A 22170-nucleotide genomic window follows, 5' to 3' on the forward strand; every position below is an offset into this window, starting at 1 on the left:
GAGCCCGCGCTGCCCGGCCCGGCTGCGGGCATGACCCGGGGCCGGAGCGGGGCTGAGCCCGCAGCCGTGTGAGCGCTCGCCCCGGGAGGGCCGGGCCGGGGCGGCGGGGACGCCTCCCGCCCTGCCCAGCCTCCGCGCATCCTCCGGCACCGCCTGCGCGGGCCGTACCGAACCGTGCCGAGCCGTGCCGGGCCGGTCGGGCCGAGCCGTGCCGAGTCGGTGTGATCCGAGCCGTGCCGAGCGGTAGGATGAGGGGCATCCTCTACTTCTGCACGCTGATCCTCCTGGGTGAGTAGCGCGGCGGCACGGGGAAGGGGACACACACACACACATAACTTTCTGCTGGGGTTTGCTTGCGGGGGCATTTCGGCCACTCCCGGGCACGGGAGGTCTCCCCCTCCCCAGCACCACAGGAGCAAGGGCAAGCCGTGGGGTAGCATCCCCCAGCTTTCTGTTGTCTCCTTTGCTCTGGACCCGAGCGCTGCTTTCCTACTGTCACTCCGGCTAGTCCTATTTGCCGCGGAAATGGATAAATTTACCCAGGGAATTAAGGCACTTCTTGCTGGGGAAGAGGAGCTTGGAGGGCTGTGTTGGGGGGGGTAGGGGGTGGGAGGCAGATTTTGCACAGCACCAGGAGCCCCACAGTGATGGTGAAGCTGGAAAATGTCGGGATTTTGGGGCCGGTGGGAGTGGGCTGGTAGCCCCAGCACCGTGCACCGTGTCCTGCGCGCCGACCTGACCCGAGCATGTGTGTGTGTGCACACGCAGGGGTTCCCACTGCAGATTTCTACACACCCCCCAAAAACTGAGCTGTCCTCAGGGCTTTTTTTTTTTTTGCACCAGGAGCAGGGAGCTAAGGACCCCAGGTATCTCCCCCATCCCTATGTGATGGGTGCTCTAAAGGGACTGTCGTGGTTGGGAGGTGCTGTCCCCCGTGGGATGCCGCCGTATCCGTGGGGATGTGATCTGCAGCACCCGCGCTTTGAGCAACCCGCTCGCATCCTGCTTCTCCCCAGCTTGGAGCGGACGGTTCTCCTGCGCGCAATTCCTGGGGCTCCTCACGTCCCTGGGAAGAACCATGCGTGAAGGGGCTGCAGCCCGGGGGCTGGCAGCACCCGGCAGCAGGCAGCCACGTCTGGGAGCCGCTTCGCTGCCTGGTTTTGCCTGGCTGCAACTCTGCCAGCTCCCCTTAGGATATTTTTTTTTCCTCCCTATACTTCTTTGAGATAGCAAACCCAAGAATGAGTCTGTGTTTAACTAAACCAAGAAAGGCTGTGGGGAGGCAAGGGGTAGGATTCGCTGGTCCTCTTTGGGTAGCCACTGGGGGAGAAAAAGGTCTTGGGATGTATCGAAGTGGCTGGGACATCCTGGCCCGCCTGGCACTCCGCACCCCGAGCATCCCTGCTGTGAGCCCACCTCCTGGCGAAGACCCCGAGTAGTTTTTTCCCCTTGGTGGGGAAGGCTTTGTAAGAGCTCCAGGTATCTCCTCTTGCCGGCTCTCCCTGTCACTAGATGTCAGCAGCAGCAACTTTTGCAAGTCCCAAAGGCGGGGGCGGGGGGGGATTTCGACCCCCCAAGAGGGGCCACCTCCAGCCAGGGAGTGCTTTGCTCCAGGGGTTTGGAGGAGCACCGGGACCTAGACATGCGCCAGGTTGGGACAGCTCCTGTCTTGCAGGGGCTGGAGCTGTGCCCTGGGCTGGGGAAGGTCTCAGCCTCCTTCAGAGCTGGAGATTTTTCCTGCAAGGCTCACAGGGCCTCCGGGTGAGAGTCTGGGTCTCTGCAGGATCCATTTTCCAAGTGGTTCAGATTGACTGACTCGCTGATTGACTGCCTGATTGACTGACTGGTGGACTGATTGATTTTCTCTAGAGAAAGTGGACTTAAAGAAAAGAGTAAATGGCCAGCTCTCCATTGTCAGCAATGCAACTGGGAATAGTGGGCAGGTTTTAAGGGTACACTCATCACCTCCGGTCCAAGCCAGAGCAAAGCCATCAGCTAGTATTCACCTTTTGGCCTTTTGATCTTCGGGTCTCCAGAAGGGCCTTTTCATCTCTGAACTGGTATTTGACCCCTGCAGGCTCAGCACCATCCCAGCAGATGCCATTCAATGCCTACAGCCTGCTCTCTAAATATTTTCTAGATGTTTGTGTTATGGATGGATGGGGGCTGCTCATTTAGATGTGCCTGGGGAGTTGTCCTGCAGGGATTGGGAGTGCCAAGGTACCGGGCTGGAGGCTGCGACCTCTGCAACTGCAAGCATGGCAGCTTCATTCCCGCTTCATCCATGCTGGCTGCAAACCACATGGGATGCAGTGTGAGCACCTTGCTTTTTGTGTTTGTGTCCCCCTGCCATTTTTGGGATGACCCTGGGTGGAGGAGGCAGGGCTTGGAGAAGTTGTGGCTCTCTGAGGTGGGACTAGGCAGCGTCACCATCATCCAGCCTGGATGGAGAGCTCCTGCTGTCACTTCAAACCCAGCTCCCTGGTGGCACAGGCAGACAGGGTGACCCATACCAGGCAACTCATATAGTTGAACACAATTTTTCCCCCCCCTCAACCACTTTTCAGCCAGATCAGCTCCCTGATCTGTCTCACCAGCAGCCACATGAATGCCAGCGGCAAGGACAGAACAGGAGCACAGAGCTGGGGACAGGGACATGGCTTTGGAGAAGTTCATTGCTGTCTCGGTGTCCCCTGATATTTACTTGCACCTGTGGTATTGGCTAGAAATCCCATCCACAAGGCAGTGGTGAGGCATTCAGGAAGACTTTATGGTAAATCAATGCTCTAGAAAGCATTGATATAATTAAATATAAAGGATATAATTAGTTTTAGAAGGACACTGGATTACACCTGTAACCAGCCCCCAAAGCATTGCCTATCCCTTGTGTACCTTTCAGAGGTCACATCAGTCCCTGCGCTAACAAAATAATAATTAAAGAATGAGAATGAAAATTTGGGCTAGAGTTGAAAGCAGTAGTTTGTTGTGAAGTCCCCATGGGACAAAGAGTAATTTCTGGACCATTGCGATGGAGGGCAGGATCTTGAAATGGCATCTGGGCTGTCTTCTGCTGACAACTGCCGTGTTTACCTGGCGAGTTTTACTGTGCTTAGTCGTTAGCATAATTTCTTGCATATGTTTCCCACAGGCTTTTCACAGATGCAATCAAACACGAGATCATCTGGTGGATTTTCACCTGGTTTGGGAACTCAGATCCCAGGGGGAGAGCAAAAATCTCTTTAAAAATGTGTTTCTGTGTATGAGAGAAGGAAACGTTCCTTAAATTAGTGCCTTTGTCAGTTCTGACAGGAGCAATCCGTTATTTGCATCAATAAGAATGTGATATTTATGTCTCTCGGTATTGGTGCGGAGGAGAAATAAAACTTCTCCCTCAACAGGCTCTCCTCAAACATTGTGCAAATTCCTCTGCAAGGATCTCACCACACCCAGAAAGTATTTTTTCCAGAGCTCTGCAGCCTTAAATAGTAATTACTGCTGGGTAAAAATTAGTACTACTTAAGTCTAATAATTAGTATTAATTGCTGTGAATAGTGCTTTATTTTGCTTTTGGAGACAGACGATCTTCTCTGCTCTCCTGGCAATTTTCACAGAAGACTTATATTGTGCCTGAAATTCCCTTCATTTTCACACAAGACTTGTTCATTTTTATAACTTTCCACTTGGTCATTTTTAAGCAGACTTTTAATGTTGCTGAAGTTTGCTACCTTTCAATAAAAATACCCTGCTACCAAGATATCCATGATTTTTTTTTTCCCTCCAGTGGACTTTATATTCCTTTTGCTTCCTTAAAAAAAAAAAAAAAAGACCTCTTTCTTCTCAACCGAAAAGTGGAAGAGTACAAATTCAAAGGAAGTTCTCCTTTAGAGATTTTTTAGAAGGACACATTTCACTGAAAAAAATGAAAAGGAACAAAACTATGAGAAGCTTGTTCCTGTCAATCTTCAGTCCAGTGCAGTTCCCTTGTTTCAAATGCATCTGTCAAAATTCCCTCCGGTAACACCTCCTGGCAGTGGACTTCAAGCCTGAATGGACTGATGGTGGCAGCTGTGTGATAGTGGGTGGGAGAAAAGGGCTGGGAAGGCATTTCCACCACCCCATGTGGACTGCCTTCATCTTTTTTGGCCATCACAGCTTTAAAGATTCAAATATGGGTGTATTAGGCTGGTGAAATCAGAGTGGAAAATCAGGGTTGAGTGGATGAGTTTGAAGGGGTGGATGGGAAGTAGAGCCATGGATGGGCATTAGGTCTTGGAGATGGACAAGGAGGAAAACCAAGTTTGGTGTGACTCGGCAGGAGTGTGTCCAGGTGTGTACAGGAGGGAGTTGTGGTGATCACGGTGATGGAGGACAAGGACTCAGGGGTGTTGTATGGAGAGCAGGAAGGATTTCCAGAAGGGGAAGCCACTATTTTTCCTGGGTAAGGAGATCGTGGGACTGCCACAGGGAAGAAAAATGAGTGTGCAGGAAGGATAGGTACTTTCTAAGGTCACATCACATTTAAATCACCTGTGACTCCTCCTAGATTTTGGTCTAATGACAAGTGATGCCACAGCTGGCTGCTGCTGAGCTGTAGTGAGCTTGATAGGTGTTAAGAAAGGTTGTTATCCTCATGAATATTTCCAAGCATCTCCCTGCATCTTACAGGAACTGAGCCGGTAAGAAGCCCTACCCCAGCTGCAGATCTGCCTTGGGGGGTCCTTCAGTCGCCCAGCAAGTGACACATCTCTCCCTGCCGCTGGGAATGGCAACCATGCAAGGTGCAGGGCATGGCCAGACCTCCAGTGTGTTCTCAGAGCCTGATCATCTCCTGCACTCTCTGGTCCATCTAACTGGACCTGTTGGGGGGACTGGGATTTAGCTGCCGGCAGCAGGTGGCTTGAAGGAATGAATGACCCCAGAGATGAAGACTGAATAAACCTCTCTGGGCCCCTGGTCCACTGCTTGACTGTCCTCATGGGGAAAAAGTGTTTCCCTGTATCCCATCACGCTAGATATATATTCCCCAGTTCAAAACTGCCTTGGCCATATCCTGTCACTCTTGAGTCTCATCTCTTTTCACCTCCCTTCATGCAAATCCCTTTTCTTCCTCCACAAGCAGCTCCTCAGTGCACATGTTCCTCTTTCTGTCCAAAACCATCTGGGAAGCAGTTTGCATGAAAGATGCAGTAAAAATAGTTGTGCTATGGTTTTGATTTATTGAATCCAACCGGAAAATCCTGTCTGTGATACCTGCTCTCGCCGAGTGCTTTGACAGAGTTATTAGCAGCACTCCCCACGCTACTGCTGACGTATGGGTTAGGGGGTCGTTTTGACACACAAGTGCAGGCAGTTGGTTTCAAGTTCATGGGTCCAGTTTATTGAGGAGAAAGGAATGGGGCAGGTTTTCTGGTGCTTCTTCCAAAAGCAGGATCAAATCGCTCATCTTTCATACATCGCCAGGCTAAGCCATCTATTCTTTGCCCCCAAGGGGATGGCAGTCCACTTCGGGATGGGATTTTAAACAGGTCCAGATGCTAAAGGATTGCGAGTTAAGACCTGAGAAACTGGTGGGTTTTGCTTTCCTCCTCTCTTCTTGTTACTTGTACACATAATTCGAGTCAAGACTCAACGTTAATGCAGGTCTTTAACTGTAAGCGGTCCGTGCTGCAGACTGCCTTGCAGGACACATCGCACACGTGTTTCAGATCTCTTCTGCCTCGAGGGAGTTTAGCTGCTAAAACGGCTGCAAAACCCAGGGGGAGCGGAGGTGCCTGTGGGAAGTGGGCTTTCTTCAGATAGGCAGTGACGGGAGCGCCTTTGGGAGTCCCTGACTGCGTGATTTGAGGTCTCTGGAGGCTCAGAGTTGAACTGGACCCAGCAAATGCTCAGGACAGGTCTTGGGAGAGCTGCAGGGTGCCTTCAGAGAGGGTGAATTGAACACAATCTCTGCAAAATAATCAGGCTTTGCTTCAAGCTTTGCATCAAACGAGGCTGGCTGATGCCTCTGCAGCAGCCACCTGGGAAATCCCATCATCCTTGATTAATCAGAGCAAAGGAAACACAGGGCAGCTACAGCCTCATGGGAAGGGAACCTTCACTTGGATGATGGCAGTGAATTTTTTGGAGCAAACCTGGTGTCTGGGCCACCACTCGTGCAGGGTTCATGTGGTCTTGTCCGTGAGCGTTTTATGTAAACTGTCAAATCAATCGTAAAGGGTTTAGAATTTCTCAATTCATCTTCTTTTACTGTAGCAGCCTTTATCGAATGCTTCACTTTTTTTTTTTTCCTCCTGCTGCCCATACTGGACCCTCCAAAAGTATCAGCTCCACCATGATTATAACTTGCCTTTTCTTTCTGTCCATTGCTCATCTGCATCACCCTGGACATTTGCAGGTCCAGGACCTGCAAACTGTGTCCCCAAGTGTTGGCTGTAGATGCAATGATTTGGTTTGCAGCCAACCTGGCCCCTTCTTCAGACTTGCCCCAGAGAGAAAAGCCGGGAGGAAAGTCATAGCTTCTCAGAGCTACCTGTCTCTGTGACATTGGATAAGAAAGTCTTAATAACAGGCTAGGTATTTCTTCTGAGATTTTAACTTCCGTGCACGCGAAGAAAAATGCATCTCCCCCTGACAGCCTTCACGGCAATATCTCTCAGATATTATACAGCTGACTCGCTTACCTGCAAGCTGGAAATAGGTAGCAGATGTCTCCTGTAGCACCGCGCATTTTTTCCTTTGTTGCTCTGTGTTTTCCTTTGATGTTCGGTATGTACAGCAGAAGGCACCTTAAAAAGGCACGAGGCGACATAAATCCATGCACACTGAATCTTCTGTAATAAAGGCTGCAGGTTAGGACGATGTGTTTGCCATCTACTAATGGAAAGGAGAGCAAACCAGCATGCTGAATTATTAGACAGGGCTCGGAATGAATCAAAGCCGTTTGACCTGTTTGTGTAAAGCCCCCGACAAGGCTGAGTTTGCCTAAGTGTTTCCTCTGCACGGTGAGGAATTACACTCCTCCTTGCAAGGGTTAGTTGATTTATGCCCCAGATTTGACACATGAGTTATAGCAATTTCACGGTAGGTCTTTTTTTTTGTTTTTCCCCCCAATCTGTTTGTTTTGTTTCTTCCTCTTGGTAAGAGAACATAACCCAGCGAGGCTGCTTGAGAGACAAACCGCACACCTCGGTCTGCCTGTCACAACCACATCACCTTTTGGAGAGGGGGCACGGGCAGAGTCATCTTAGCTGAGCTTTCCTTCCAGTGTGGGAAAAAGTGCTCAGGGGTCATGGTGCTCACAGCCTATAAACACCTTCAAGGTGATGTGAAGGAGTTGTTCTCCACCTCACAAGGAACTGGCGTGAGGAGGAACTCAAGCTGCACATTAGGAATAAAAGCTTTGCTTTCAACCAGGACAACATCTGATTAGTTAAAGGAAGGGAGAAAAGCAGGGTTCCCTTTGGGAAGACGACGGGATCACCTGGGGGTTGTCAGGCTTTGTAGGCATTAGCAAACCTAATTAGCAAAGCTGTAAGTTGTGCTGGCCCAAGGAACTCCTGAAAGGTGGTCGGGTGCCCCGCTCCCAGAGAATTTCCTGCTTTTCCCTATTTGATTGGAAAGCTCGTCTCCTTTTTGTGATGATTTAGGATGTTAATTGCAGAGAAAAACTAAAGGAAATGTCCTGAGACCCAGATGAGAAACCTCCTCTAGGATCCAGCCTGATGGGGCTCTGCTGCTGTTTCGGGAAAAAGATAGGAATTGCGATAAAATTGCAACAAAAGACTTTTCCGTCAGGGCCAGAAGATGTGGGAAGGGAACAGCAGAGAAGGTTCCGAGCTGATTCTGGTCTGGAGGTGGGAAGCAGAAGAGAAAGGGCTCCTGAGAGGTTGGACAGAAGATGCAGATGAACCTTAGTAGGGAATCCAGGAGCTGGGAGGAGGAAAGTGTAGGACCATAAAGGTCTGGGAGCCATTCCGGAGCTGGGGAAGCCGTAGGGGTTGGATTCCCCTGTCTGCAAAAGGTGACGTGAGATGCCGCAGGCGAAGTGCATGTGAAGTGACAGCTCAGGGACCCATCCGTCAGCATGGAGTGTGGAGGCATACGTGCTGGGTAAAGCAGCTTCAGAGTTACCACCCTCCTGGGACTAATGCAAGGAAATTTATCTCCCTCTCCTGATGTTGCTTCATTCTTCCTCCCTGCAGATCCAACCAGGCCAATCCTTAATGTGTGCTGGAAAGCCTGTTAGTAATTAAGTACCTGACTCAAGGGGGTCCAGATCTCTAGTCGAGTTCGTTATATGCTATCGCATTACCAATAAGTATTAATCATAAACAAACAGAGGGGCTGGAGCAAAAAACAAAGTAACAAACAAACAAACAAACAAACACCAAATAGCAAAAAGAAATCCAGTGAACTCCTCAAAAAGTGCCTAATCTGCAGGGAGAATGGTTTCCCACGGGATAAGGAATTATGGCATCTGTTTTGGGGTGTCTCTCTGGTTTTGGAAAATGATGCAAACTTACTGCATCACAGCGTAAACCAAGGATTTTTTAAGGTAGGAGAATTATTGTGAGGCAGAACCAGGTGATGCTGCAGTGTTTGACCTGGGATATTTGTGCTTGTGTGAAGCAGTTAACTACAAGCTGGGATCAAAATTTCTCATCAACGTATCAGGAACAATGTGACTTTTAGCAGCCCCTGCTGTGCACACAATCTACCGAGCTCTTGTTTTGGTACGCAGGCAGGAACTGAATTCAAGTGCAGTAGCTGACTAATCTGCTCTGAAAATCTTCCCATATCCCCTACACGGAGATCAGTGATCCTGCTTTGCTGGGATTGATGTGCACTGCTAAAGAGAAGGGGCTGAATTCAGCGATGTGCCACCGAGACGGGAGCAGCCGTGGGGTGCAAAAAATAAAAGCCTCCGATGATAGAAAAGCAGGCTGGAAAACAGAAACTCATTCCCCCAGAAAAATACTGGGCTTTTGGTACAATTTGGCTTCTGAACAGCAGTGACAAATCAGGAATAGTTAAAATTGCAATAAAAGATAGCGAATGGAAAATAAAATGCTTGTTGAGATTAATTCCAGGGGAAGAAAAATGAGGACTAAAATAAAGCCTCAGATGTCTCTGTTCTGTTTTACCTGCTTTTATTGCAAAACCAGAAATTGGTCTTCCCAGAGGGACAATGGACAGGAAGAGAAATGAACCCTGTTTCTCACTTGTCCCCTGCCTGCTCACCAGACAGGGATGGTCCTAGCAGGCTGCAGGACATGGGTTTCATCCCACCTGGTTTTCACCTGGTCTTCTGAACTTCTCCTTTAAATCAACTGAGAGAGGTTGACAGGTCCAGAGGGACAGTTACCCTCTCTACAGATTAGTGTTATCTCCAAGGTCTACGAAGCGAATCAAGACGACAATTTTAGATCTTTCCCTGACTTTTAGATCTTTCCCTGACTTTTAGGTGCCTTAAATTCAATGAGATGAACCTCACCTAAGCCACCAAGGTTTCTTATCCTCCAAGAGAGCAGCCGGGGATGGAGGGAGCAGTCAAGGAGCTGCCATTTCAATGTACTCAACTCAAAAAAAAAAAAAAAAGAAAAAAGAAAAAAAAAGAAAGAAAGATTAAGAAAGTAATATTAAAATATTTAGCGGTTTGTTTTTCTACTTGCAAACCCCAAATTTTCCCAGGGAACGTATTTCCCCATGGTTGAAAGAGAAAGAAAGAAATGCAATGGGAAATTTCCAATGGTTTCACAGACCTGATGGCTCCAGTCACAGTGATGATCGGAAGTACCTGGAGTTGGCGACTCTGCTGGGGGTCACAGAGGCCCCTCATAAATGACACAGTGCCCAGGAGCCTTTGGAGCCATGGGAATTTGATTGTCAAACCTATTAAAATCCCTGAAGTGGTTTTCGCCATGGCCAACTAGCCATCTCCTGGGCATTGGTCAGGAGCTAGCACAAGCCAAGGGCCATTCCCAGTTGGTTTGCAAGTGGTTGCCCTGTTTTGACAAGGAAGAGAGTTTAATAGCACAGATGAGGCAGTTCTGGGCCATTTGGACCAGCACCTTGAGTTTCCTTAATTAGCTAACCTAGGCGCAGAACGAGAGTCCACCCTTTCCCTCCCAGACACCGTCCATTTCTCAGACAGCCTGCAGATGTTGTTGGAAAAACGTATTTCAGCTTAATCTTTGTCAACCCCCTACATTCATCTTCCTTTCTGCTGCTTCCAGCTCAGAAGGCAGAACACTAACAATGACATGAGATAATATAAAATAAATCATAACGCTGCCTAATTCGCTCGGGAACAGATAAATCCCCGTTTCTAAAGCACGCAGGTGCGTGCGAACCCACATGCATGCAGACCCGGCGAGGGGCTGGGGATGTGCATATGCGGAGCGAGTCCATCAGAAGTTTCTTGCAGAGCCTGTGCAGTGGCTGTATCAGCTCTGAAGTGTCCTCTCCAACAGGCAAAGCCTTTCTTGGCTTGCCATTGCAGTTAGCATGACCTCGTGAAAGATAAGACACGAGAGAAGTCTGAGGAAGCTTGATTTATCCAGAGTTGAAAAGGGAAGAAAGATGCAGGAGAGAACATGATCACACTCTATAAATACCTTCAAGGTAACAGTGCAAGGGAAGGAAGAGGATTAGTCACACTTCTGTAAGACGGGGGGGAGGAGAGAGAGCAACAGCGTGAAGCAGAGAAAGAAAAAGTTTTAAGTTGAGTATTAGGAGCACAAAATGTTTAGGCTATTTTTCTTTCTAATTTTTACTGGAAAAAGAAATTGAAGGGCTTCCGTTTTGGGCTAGGCTTGAGGTGTGATGCAATTTTTTTAGGAGAGCTGTGGGTCATGGGCATGAGGATTAAACGGTGCATCTATGAGTAGGATCTGCAGGTCCTAGGTGCAAGAGGCCTGTGTAGCCTCCAAGACAGCAACAGTGTCACTAGGCACAGGGTCACCCTGCTGCCTGGTACACTTGGAAGTGAGGTTTGGCCAAAGTTCTTCCATGCCCCCTTTTCCCTGCACCCCATATATCCCACACTCGTGTTGAAGGTATCACGGAAAGATGGTGCTGCTCAACCAAGGGTCTTCATGGTCATTTGATGGTAGAGCTGGGAGGGTGGTGGTGGATGATGAGTCTGGGTCAGCCAAGAGGCTTGGCTAGCCCTGGGCTCTGCCTCTTGTTAATGGATGATGAGGTGGCTTCTCCTCCTCTCCAGTAAAACCACCTTGCTCTTGGTGCCTTAGACCTGCTCTCAACCTCTCAACCTCTCCACCTCTCCCAGGCCCTCCCTGCCCCCAGGACACAATGCCTCCTGCCCTCAGACCCGGCCCCATCCTCCCTGGAAATGGAGATGAGGAAGGCAGGAGCTTGGATGCGACCTCCTTGGGGGACTGGCTCCAAGTCAGGCTTGGACAATTATTCTTATTGTCACCTTCAATTTTGCTGGGACTCAAAAGTAAGCATTTTCCAAAAAATGCAGGTAGCTGCTGCCAAGATTTTTCCCTGTCTCCTCAAGCAAGTGCCAAGAACTTTTTCTTCTCATAACAAATCAACTAGCCAAATACAGGAGTCCCTGGAGAAAACCTTTCAGGCTAGTAAGAATTAACGAGTTGATTCAACCAAAGGTAAACAAGCTAATTATGCTGTTCTTCAGCCTGTGGTTTCCTGAGAAAATAAATCTTGTGTATGTGTGTCAGTCTGTCCACCCCGAATAAATTTTGAGCCCCCTGGCCAGGTTAGATAGGTTTGATAGAAGTCTCAGAAGATGTTCAGATCCCGCAGGTTGATGTGAAGTTGCCTGCGGAATGAGCTCCTAGTGTTGCCCACTGGGTGAAAAGTTAGTGACGTTCATAGCAGAAAAGGTGCATGTGAAAGGAGATGTAGAAATCCAGGCTCCTTTCATACTGCTACTTATTTTTTCCCAGCTAAGCAGCAAACTGTCTGATGCAGATCTGCGTAGAGCCAAAGAAACATCTTCCTGGGACCATAAAGGCAGCCCACGCAGGTTGCAAGTCCAGGGAGAAAAGGCAAAGTGAGAACTTTATGTGGGTTCAGGACTTCTCCTTGGAGGTAAAAGAAGCTGAGCAATGTCAAAGGGGAAGTATGGTCCTGTGAATGTTAACCATCACAAAGTAGCATAGTTGTGGATGTTAATGTGATGTGCCGTCTCTCAGGTAATGCCCCGGACCTTGGTCCTGTTGCATCTGCACCTTTTGAGGAGGGCTACATTTTCCAAAGAGAGCATGGAAATTTGCAGGAACTCCTCCGGGTTGGGTTTGCTTGACGTGGTGTCACCTTGAACATGCCAAGGATGCAGGAGAACCGCTCGGGGGGCAGCAGGTAACTGTTGGTGATGAAGGGAATTGGGGAAAGAGTAGGTTGGTCTTCAGAGGGTCCATGGGGTCAGGGTAAAACCTCCCAAGATGAAGTCCACCTTGTCCATGCTCCCAAAACATGGACAACAGGGAACACCTGGTTTTACTAAAATTTTCCAGCAGCTTCACTGCCTGGTTCAGCATGTGCTGCTGCTCTGCTTGCACCTCCCACGTGCTGCTCGGCTCAGATGTGACACACAGCTTTCTGATGTGTTGGGTGGCGAAGGTTAATGGCATGGCATGCAATGGTCGATAGCTGTCGACTGCAATAGATATTGTGACAGCTTGCAGCAAGGAAGGGACAGGGATTAAGTGAATTGGCTGGTGCTTTCTCTGCTTCTGTGCATATGATTTGTGTGCACCCATCTGAATCTCACTGCTCGTTCCCGTCGTCCCATGTCCTCCTGCCCCACAAATTCAGGGGCTGGTCCAGAGACGCAGAGCCTCTGTGTAGTATTTTATACAGAAATCACAAGGTAAAAGATCAGAAGGAAAAAAAAAAGGTGAAAGAGAGGGAGGGAAAAAAATGTTCCTTCATGGTGCTTTTGTTTTCTAACAATGTTGACATTATGTGGAGTAACCGAGTATAAAATCTGCCTATCGTTTGGGAGCTGGTGTGCAGAAAAGATGCTATTATCTGAGCCTTTTATGCCTCTTTACCCTGTCTGGACCAGAGGAGATAAATGCGTAGATAGGAGCTGAGGCTCCTATCTTTACTATCTTTATTTAAGCTGTCAGATACTGCTACTTTATTTTATGCTGATTGTTATAGAAAGCCTCCACAAAGAGATATATGTTTCTATATTCCCCCACATTTCCTATTTTAATCTATAATTTAATAATAAAAGAGATGTATTTCCCTATATTATTTTTATTTGTAGTGTCAGTGCTTCTCTTTCACTCTTATTTTTCAAATAAACATTCACAGACACAAAGCACTTAAAATATGCACATAATCAATCTTCTCTGTTCTCTTTTGGGCTCCCTTTCGACTATTATTGCAGTCATACTTTAATTTACGCATTAATGCAAAAACATTTTTAGTATAAAGCAGGTTCCCCGTGGGGACGGCAGACTCGCAGTGAGCACGTACGCATGAATGCATGGCCATAATTACATTCAAGCACGTTCCCACACCACTCCCACATCCACATGGCTCACACGTCTAACGTTAAGCACATGTACACGCGAAACGAGGCAAAAGCTACATCTGTCGGTGTGAAATAGTCAATAGTGCCAGGCACAGGTTGGTACAGTTTGCCCAGAGAGGTGGTAGATGCCCCATCCCTGGAAACATTCAAGGTCAGGTTGGACGGGGCTCTGAGCAACCTGATCTAGTTGAAGATGTCTCTGTTCATTGGAGGGGGATTGGTCTAGGTGACCTTTAAAGGTCCCTTCCAACCCAAACCATTCGATGATTCTATGATTCTAAGCATCCTTAAGCCCTGTCCTACTGTTGTCCAATCTCGTTATCTATCAGCTCACTGGCATAGTTTTGACTCCTCCTGACCAAACAGTGCCTTGGCACACTTAGGAGGTGTCATAGACCCAGGACACGTGGGTAAAGGTGTCTGTGCTGTTGGGGAAGGTTTAAGCATATGGGCACAGGCAAGCCAGGATGTACCTTTTGACCCCAGAGACAAAGATTTTGTCCAGGCTTGTTTTGTGCGGTAGAACAGATAAAACCCAAAATGCCATCAGAAGCATCTCAATTTCCAAAGAAACGCTTCCCACCGGGAGTTAGCCATTTCTCAGCTATTCCTCAGCTCAATGTGGACGTTGTGAGGCCAAGTTACAACTGGGTCAGCAGCCAACAAATGTGAATAGGAAATATACAGGGCACAGAGCTTTGCTTGGGTAAGTCCATGTTTGACCTTCTGCTTCTTCACAAGCACTGACAAAGTCAGGGACTTTCTCTTCCTTTCTTCTGGCTGAACGTCTATTGGTTTTACCTGTACATACCCCCAGGCAGCCAACTATCCAATAAGGCCAACGCTTGTGAAAGGAGCTGCTGGAAAAGCAAGTGATTGACATCTTGAAGGACAGGGGAGCATTGATGCCCAAGACTGAAACGTGGGGGCCAGGCGGGACAACGGAGATGCCATTCTGAGTAACTAACTGAAAGTGCTCCATTTCTAATCACAAAGCTTTCAGAGGTAAACCAATCACTTTGATGTTACAAGAGATTGTTAACAGATGTGGGGGTTGACTTACCCATCAGGGCTTGGACAATATCTTCCAAAATATTGAGATGTCTTCATCATATTAGGACATTGAGCTTCCCATAGGTTTCTGGGACAGTTAGCTACCTTAGAAGGAGGTAGGTCATGAATGCCTATGGGTCTGGAGCCAGCTATCTAGTGCACCTAGATCTTGGGTGAGTTTGCTTCAGTTGAGCCCATAACCATGATTTCTCTGCAGCTTGGTCTCTCTAAGGTTTGTGACCTTACCTGCTTGAGACATCAGTGTAGACAGCAGTCAAATGGCTCCAGACAGCACTGTAGGAACCACCGATGGCTGAAGCAAGCAAAGGGCTTGTGAGCTGTCTTTCTCTTGAGTTTAACAAAGGTCCTTGAAAACATTTCATGTCACTTCTTCCTCTGAAAATAATATGTCTTTCAATCATCTGAAGCCTCATTTGTCTTTTGGGGGAAAGTATCTGCCTTCTGCTTTGTTTTTATTTTGAGGTTTAAAAAAATGTCAAAATTTTCAACGGGCAGATAGCACAGCAGCACTTGGGAACATCAGTTTGATTGACTTGAGGCTGTAGCTGGGCTGGGCAATGTGACCAGACTATATCTCCTGAGGTGCAGGATGACCGCCTGGTGTGCAAAAGTCCTACTGGGGAGCCTGGCCTTCAGAAGAGGAGGATAACTAAAGCTGTTTGAACAATTCCCAAGCAGCAACTTGGCAGCATTTCAAGTTTAAAATAGTGAGACAATTAGTGGAAGTAGTTTCAGTCTCGATTATTTCCCTCTTATGGCAGAAAAAGGATCTGTGGAAAACTGGGACAGTTTCTTTCCAAGCATGTTGAAATCGTATCCAAAGGGAAAATGAGGGAATCCCAACATTGGCCCAATATCTCTTACTCCTGCACATCTGAACCCCGTGCCATCCAGTGCCCCCCTCTGACCAGCATCTTCTCAAGTCCTGGCTATAGAAACTATAGTAGGAGTTGCAAGGCTTGTTAGCAGCATTTTTGCTCTATCTAGTCTAAACCCAGCCCCTAATATCCAAGCCATAGGAGTCATATTTTTTAGAAAAAAATAGGAAAAGTGAACAGCTATATAAGGGATTCCTTCTGCTCCCATATAAAAACTGCCGAGAGAAAAAATTACATGAAAAAGCAACCAGGAATCACTGAGTCTAATACAGACATGTCTCTATTCTAGTGATTTTTTTTCGTTTCGGTCAATATTACTGTGTTTAAACCTCAGATTGTGCTACTGCTGTCAGGTCAACAGGATGTTTCTCGACCTCTATCACTTCTCATGGCAGCAGTGGGAGGGTTGTTCTTGGAGACGTAGAGGAGTCCAGATTCACGGAGGCACTGAGGGCACAAAGACAACCTGCTGATTCCTCCACCCTGTGTTCAAAGCAAGGAGCAAAGTTTCTCTGCATGGCAGAAAAGCAAAGTTGGAAAGGACCGTTTTGTCTTCTCCCTGCCAGTTCATAACTGGCATTTAGATTGGAAAGATGCACAGACCATCTTTTCCAGCACATTTCCCAAGACCTAGGAAAACTGTAGTGCAAAGTATAGACACATGCTCCCTGCACTCCCTGGCACATGGTGACTATTCCTGCACACACTGCGCGTCCCCTGGGATATGAGCTTGACCACACACACCCAACCATGCACACCAATGCTCTGTGTCCTTCAAGCACACAGCCACAGTGCAAAGAATAGGCTCAAGAATAGACTGAAACATTTTCTTCCCTGGGGACTTTGCACCCACATTGCCCACGTTGCCCTTGCACCCAGCTGGAGCACAGGTCCACAATATGCACATGGTGTTTTGGAAGAGCTTATTTGGAACCGGGAGGTCACCTTTAGTGGTCCTGGTCCATCCAGTCCACCAATGTCTCTGCCTCCCAGAGAGGTCCATGTGGAAGTTGTTGTTGGGACTGACAGCATGGACAATGGGTGTGTAAGGACTCAAGAGTAGTCTTAGTCCTACCAACAACCTGAACCTCTGCTGAATGACACATATCCTTATTCATGTTTTTCTTCCTACACAGACAGGGAAAATACATGCATTGTGGCTTCGTGTAGGAAATGAATCAAAAGCTTATGTGAAGGAACGACCCATCTCAATCCCACTGCAAAGCTTTGTCCTCCTCCAGCCCTGGCCATATCCCTTGGCAGTTCATGACAATCAATTTCTACCTGTGGCTGTGTCACGGGCCCTGAAAGGCTACCTGTTTCTCCAAAGCCTGCTACAGTGAACCTCAGAGATCTGGTCTAATCAGCAGGTTTGCAGAGAAGATGAGATTTTTTTCTTCCTGGCTGACTTCCAGCAGCAGCAGCTCCAGCTCTCCAAGGCACATCTCAATTAATTAATACAGTCAAACCTTATTAGAGACAATCGTTGGCTAGAAATTACCCAGTCCTGAGTTCTCTTTGCTTTTCTCCTTGTTGTTTCTCACTGTTGCTTTCCTCCCCGCTGCCTTTCTCTCCAGCGAAGCATGTCCTGGCAAAGCCTGATGTAGAGTGGGAGCTTCTTAGGTGGAAGTTCAACCCTCCTCCTAGCCCAAAGCCCTGCTGCAGTCGAGGTTCCTGAGCAGATCTCAGCACAGCCTGGCCAGAAACCGTGCAGTCAGCCGAGGCAGCAGCAGGTTACAGGAGTCGGGGTCCCAGGGGCTCTTCTGTTACCTCAAACTTGACATTGGTGGAATAGCAGTGAACTATTTCTGTGAGACAAGTAAGAAAATGACCCAGAAAGCCTCTGTGACGGGGGCCATTGAATCCTGGAAGTGTTGAAAGCCCTCCAGGCAGATTGAGATTTGACCTGAGAGCCTCTGAGGCTCCTAGACAAGGAAGGACAGACAGACGGACGGACAGACAAAACCCAAACCCAGCACACTCAAAACCAAAGCACACATCAGCGAATAGAAACGGTGTTTGGTTTTATATCACCAGCCACAGCTGCTGCAGAATTCTTCACCTGATTTTTTTGATGCTTTGGAAAATACTAAAGTGGAGGCAGGACAGGGTAGTCTTTAGGGACACGTACGTGATGCCAAGGGAGGAAGGGCTGGGGCAATGCCGTGAAGATGGAGGCAGCAAGATCCCCTGCCTGCCCTGCCTGTCGCGAGATGCTGCTTAATTGAGAGCGTGTGCTGGGGCTGGGGTTTGCTCCCCGGCTTAGCAGGAAGGGCCTGGGATACCCCAAGACCAGGAAGGTCCCCTTGCCTCAGCTCCCACCCTACAGCTGCCCCATGCCTGAGCCATGGCCATGAGTTGTTGGTGTAGCGATGTCTGGGCAGGCAGCTTGCCAGAGCCCTGGCTGCCCCTGAGCCTGGGAAATGAGGCTGCAGGTGGCAGAGACACGGGCTGGGAGGTGGTCTGGGGTTCATCCTCAGCAGGGAGCAATCGTGTCCAAAACCAGGCTGATCGCTCTCAAAACAGTGGTGGCACAGCAGGAGCAGAGGCTGCTTTGTGTCTGTGGGTAAATGAGAGGCATTCTCCGGGGCTGTCAGAGCAGCACTTTTCAACAGCCTCAAATTATTATTATTATTTTCTTTTAACACGAATGCAAATATGTCAGCCTTTCAAGGTGGCTTCATTAACTACCCAACACATCACTCAGAGCCTCACAATTCTTGTCAAGTACTGACATCCCCATCCCATGTTCATGTCTGAATTCCTCTAACTCCATCTCGTGATGGAAAACAGGTTCAGGGTAGGATTAAAAAAATATCCAAAAGGTAATAGCAATTGTTCTTCTTCCTTACCGTCACTAAATAACAGGGCAGATACCGGTCAGAGTCACTGAAGGTTAAACCCAGAGTAACTCAGTGTTTTATCATGGTGAGTCCCACCCTGGGTTTTAGTGGGTTTGACTTGAAAAGATAAGTGGGACAATGCCTCATCCCCTCTGTGTGTGGGAAGAAGAAATCCCTGTCTTCTCCATTTTGCTTCTTCTTGATTGAACAGGAGGGAAACAAGAAAAGTGCTGCAGGGTCATTATTAAAGCTGATCAAACTTAGAATAAATTGACTAACAACAGAAAAATCCTTTTATTACATAAAGGTCTTGATTTGTTTGTTTATTTTCATAAATGCATCAGGCTGTTTCTTTAAGCCTCAGTACATGCTATTCCATTTCCTAGGAATTTCACCCACCTTTCCCCCCCAAATATTACCAAACAGGGGGCGTGCATCACTCTGCCATGTATCTCATGGTCAGAGACCACCGCAAGCCTCACCTGTGCCTGCTGTACCGTTTGTTGGGCTGTCCCAGTGTCTCGATGAGTTCCCCCTTCTTAAGCCTGGCCTTGAGACTCAGCATTTCTCCTTGAAAACTTCAGCTCCCAGAATCAGGTGCTTAGAGGAGAATTTCATTTCTTTTCCCTGAGCAGCCATCTGTCATGCACAGGGAGAGATGCTAGAGAGCAAAATGCAGATGATGATTGTTTTGGGATGCAAACAGCCCTTCCCTTGTGCTGATCCCTTTCAAGGTATCTCCAGGCTGGCTTTGCGTCTCCCACTGCATCTCCACTGTCCTATAAGATCCTTCTCCTCTCAGCCGCATGCCATTGAGAAGACCTCCTTCAAAGTCCTCAAAACACAGGACAACTCAATATATGTCCTAAATAAATGAAGCATGGAGAGGTGGTTTCTAGATCTCCTTTGAGGCTGGGGAGGTCAGTTGAGATATTTTTCAATATACTGTAAGAAAATGCAGTTGAAGAGGCAATTTTGAGGAAGGGAAAGTCGTGACCAACCATCCCTGGTCCTGCTGCATTTCAAGACCAGTCAAAAAAAATGTGTTAAGGATTTTAGCAAAAGGTAGAGCACACAGACTGGCTCAAAGATGTTGAGAGAGGATCAAAACCATTGCTTCAGATGTGGATGGAGAAGACCGTGCTGACTGACATGCAGGGAGAGCCAGTTTTAAGTATGTTTTAGCAGCAGTATGTCTAAAATGCCTGAGCCTTGATCTTCAGCTACACAAAAAAGGAGTTGCAGGCTCCCAAGTCTTTCAGATTTTTTATTTTAATGAAGAATAGGTACTCCAAAAATTACAGACTGAACTGGCAAAAGAAATGAAGGAAGTCTGAGGCGCTAATTAAAACACCACAGTCGGTGTTTTGTTACTCATACAGCCACAAAAGCTGTAGAAAGCTCAAACCAAGCTTTACATATGATGATGCAGTGATATTTTATAGCTGACGTAACTTTGGCTGCACTGGCTTATTATCAGCCTTCACAGAACCGTACCTGCCTCCTGGAGGCTGTGAACCCTCCTGGTCCCTGGAGGGACAGAGGGCCATTTCTGGTGACCCTTTTCAAATCAAAGACGCTGTTGCACAGAGGAGGTATCAGGATGTCTGAAAGCAAAGGCATCTTTGGAGAGGTTCAGAGCACATGTTTACAGATGAAATTTTCTTAGTGCACTGGTTGGGAGCGGAGAAATGTGAATGGGATAACAGATTGCCAGCCTTTTAAAAGCAAGGCTGGGAGCTGTAAAACCGGCTGTATATGGAAAAGCAAGCAGAAGTCGTAGAGGAAGAAAGAGCAGTCTCCTGAGGTTAAACTCTTTCAACTTGAACCATTGCAACATTCAATATTTACAACTTTCAATACTTAAAGGGGACTTACAAGAAAGATGGGGACAGACTTTTTAGTAGGGCCTGTAGCAATAGGACAAGGGGGAATGTTTTTAAATTAAAAGAGGGCAGATTCAGACTAGGTATAAGGAAGAAATTTTTTACGCTGAGGGTGATGAGACACTGGCCCAGGTTGCCCAGAGAGGTGGTAGATGCCCCATCCCTGGAAACAGTCAAGGCCAGGTTGGACGGGGCTCTGAGCAACCTGATCTGGTTGGAGATGTCCCTGCCCATGGCAGGGGGGTTGGACTAGGTGGCCTTTAAAAGTCCCTTTCAACCCAAACCATTCGATGATTCTATGATTCTGTAACATCCGTGTGGTTGCACCAGGCTCTGGGGAAAGCAACCCCCTGCCAAGCCCCCGCAGCCAGGCTTGGCGAGGGGACCTGTGACCAGATCCTGGTGGCTGCCACGAGGCTTACGATGGATGAAGACGGCAAAGCGCAGGCTCTGCTCACTAATCACCAGGAGTTTACCCAGGAATAGATGCTGTTTGCTTGTGTCTCAAGCCCTACTTCTGGATTTGAACTGGAGGAGAAATGGGCGTTGGAAGGGCTTGGCCAAACTGCGGTGGACGTGCTTGGGTGCGGAGGTGTTGACAGTGCTGTGGGGAAAAGCAGAGGAGGTTTTTCTGCTCCTCTCCAGTGCTATTGTGGTTTGGTTGGCAATTTTTCAGACCCTCACCCCTTACCATAGCCTGAGCTCTTTACTCATTGTCTTTGGTTTTTGCAACAAAAAATTTGTCTAATTTCCAGAAGTAGCCAGCCGTACGCCTCTTATCACCCCCCAGATGGTCTGCTTCGTGCCCTCCTGCCCCACTCTGCTCCCCACTACCAGCACTCAGCTCCCACCCTGGACCAGTGTCTCCCCATACCCCCCAAACCAGCAGCTCCCTCCTGAACCAACCCAACCATTGCATCCCCCGCACGGAGCTAAGGGCTCAGCCACAGCGTTTGCAGAAGCATTCAGCAAAGGTGATACCAAGGTGGGAGGAGAGGAGGAACACGACTCGGCACAAATTGCGGGTGTTACAGAAAGCCTTTAACTTTCCCCAGCCCACTTGCTACTAAACCCATGTGTTGCTTGGAGAGAACCCACAAAACCTGCTTTGGAACACCAGTGCTCACGCCGTCTGTTTAAGACCCCTCTTTTTCATCAATCTGAAAGAAAACAAAGAATTTTTCCTTTTAGTAGCTTTTTTGTTTTAAGCTTATTAATAGTCAGAAGTGCTATCACAGTAAAGACGAATCAGTCCAAATCAATTAAAATGACCATGTAAATTATCAGCATAAAATTTGATAGAGTCATAAGTTTTACTTTAAAACACACAGCTCCTTCCCACCAAAGCCCCAAATAGCAGAGAAAACCTTGCCCACTCCTGACTCACCTGATACAAATACCCGTGAGTGCTTGTAGGAACTGCACCTCTTAATGCAGGATCCGAGGCAGGTGGCCTCTGGCTTTGTGAGTTTTCTTTGCTTGTATTTAGACCTTAATGTGCAAATATATTATTCTTTGGGTTTGGAATAGTTTGCAATATTCTTTGTATGACGCCAAAATACTTTGAGAAATGCTGCAATGCACAATTCCTTGCAAGCTACTGCTAAAGGAGGTTTTTATCTGCTCTGTAAGCAAAGATAGGAACTTTGGTTAGCAGAGGCAATCCATGCAAAAACCAAGTGCTGCGTGTGCAAACTGAGTTATAATAATGGTTATAGCTATTCCAGGGCTGAAGCAGGAGCAGCTATTCACTCTGGGAGGTTCGGGTTGGGCAGAGGAACAAATGAGTTGAAAGCAGAGATTTTAAGCTCAGCAACTAAACTAAACTGAAAACCCAAGTCGAGCTAGTACAGAGCAGGTAATGGGCAAAAATGGGCACTGGCTGTGTGGACACCTGTGGTTCTTGGGGGACATCTCAGAGAACCCTCATCTTCCATCCATTTCTTAGCATCTGG

General features: G+C 47.8%; 1 protein-coding gene across 1 annotated transcript in view; it reads left to right on the top strand.

Annotated features, from left to right (window-relative positions):
* Nucleotides 1–248: 248 nt before the first annotated feature.
* Nucleotides 249–22170, top strand: part of GFRA4 (GDNF family receptor alpha 4) — a 73739-nt gene continuing 51817 nt past the window's right edge. The window contains exon 1 of the mRNA XM_075148404.1: nt 249–288. Within this exon, the coding sequence (XP_075004505.1) occupies nt 249–288 (40 nt within the window). The remainder of the gene's footprint in view (nt 289–22170) is intronic.

This window comes from Calonectris borealis, chromosome 4, assembly GCF_964195595.1.
Source record: "Calonectris borealis chromosome 4, bCalBor7.hap1.2, whole genome shotgun sequence".
NCBI classification, from domain to species: domain Eukaryota; kingdom Metazoa; phylum Chordata; class Aves; order Procellariiformes; family Procellariidae; genus Calonectris; species Calonectris borealis.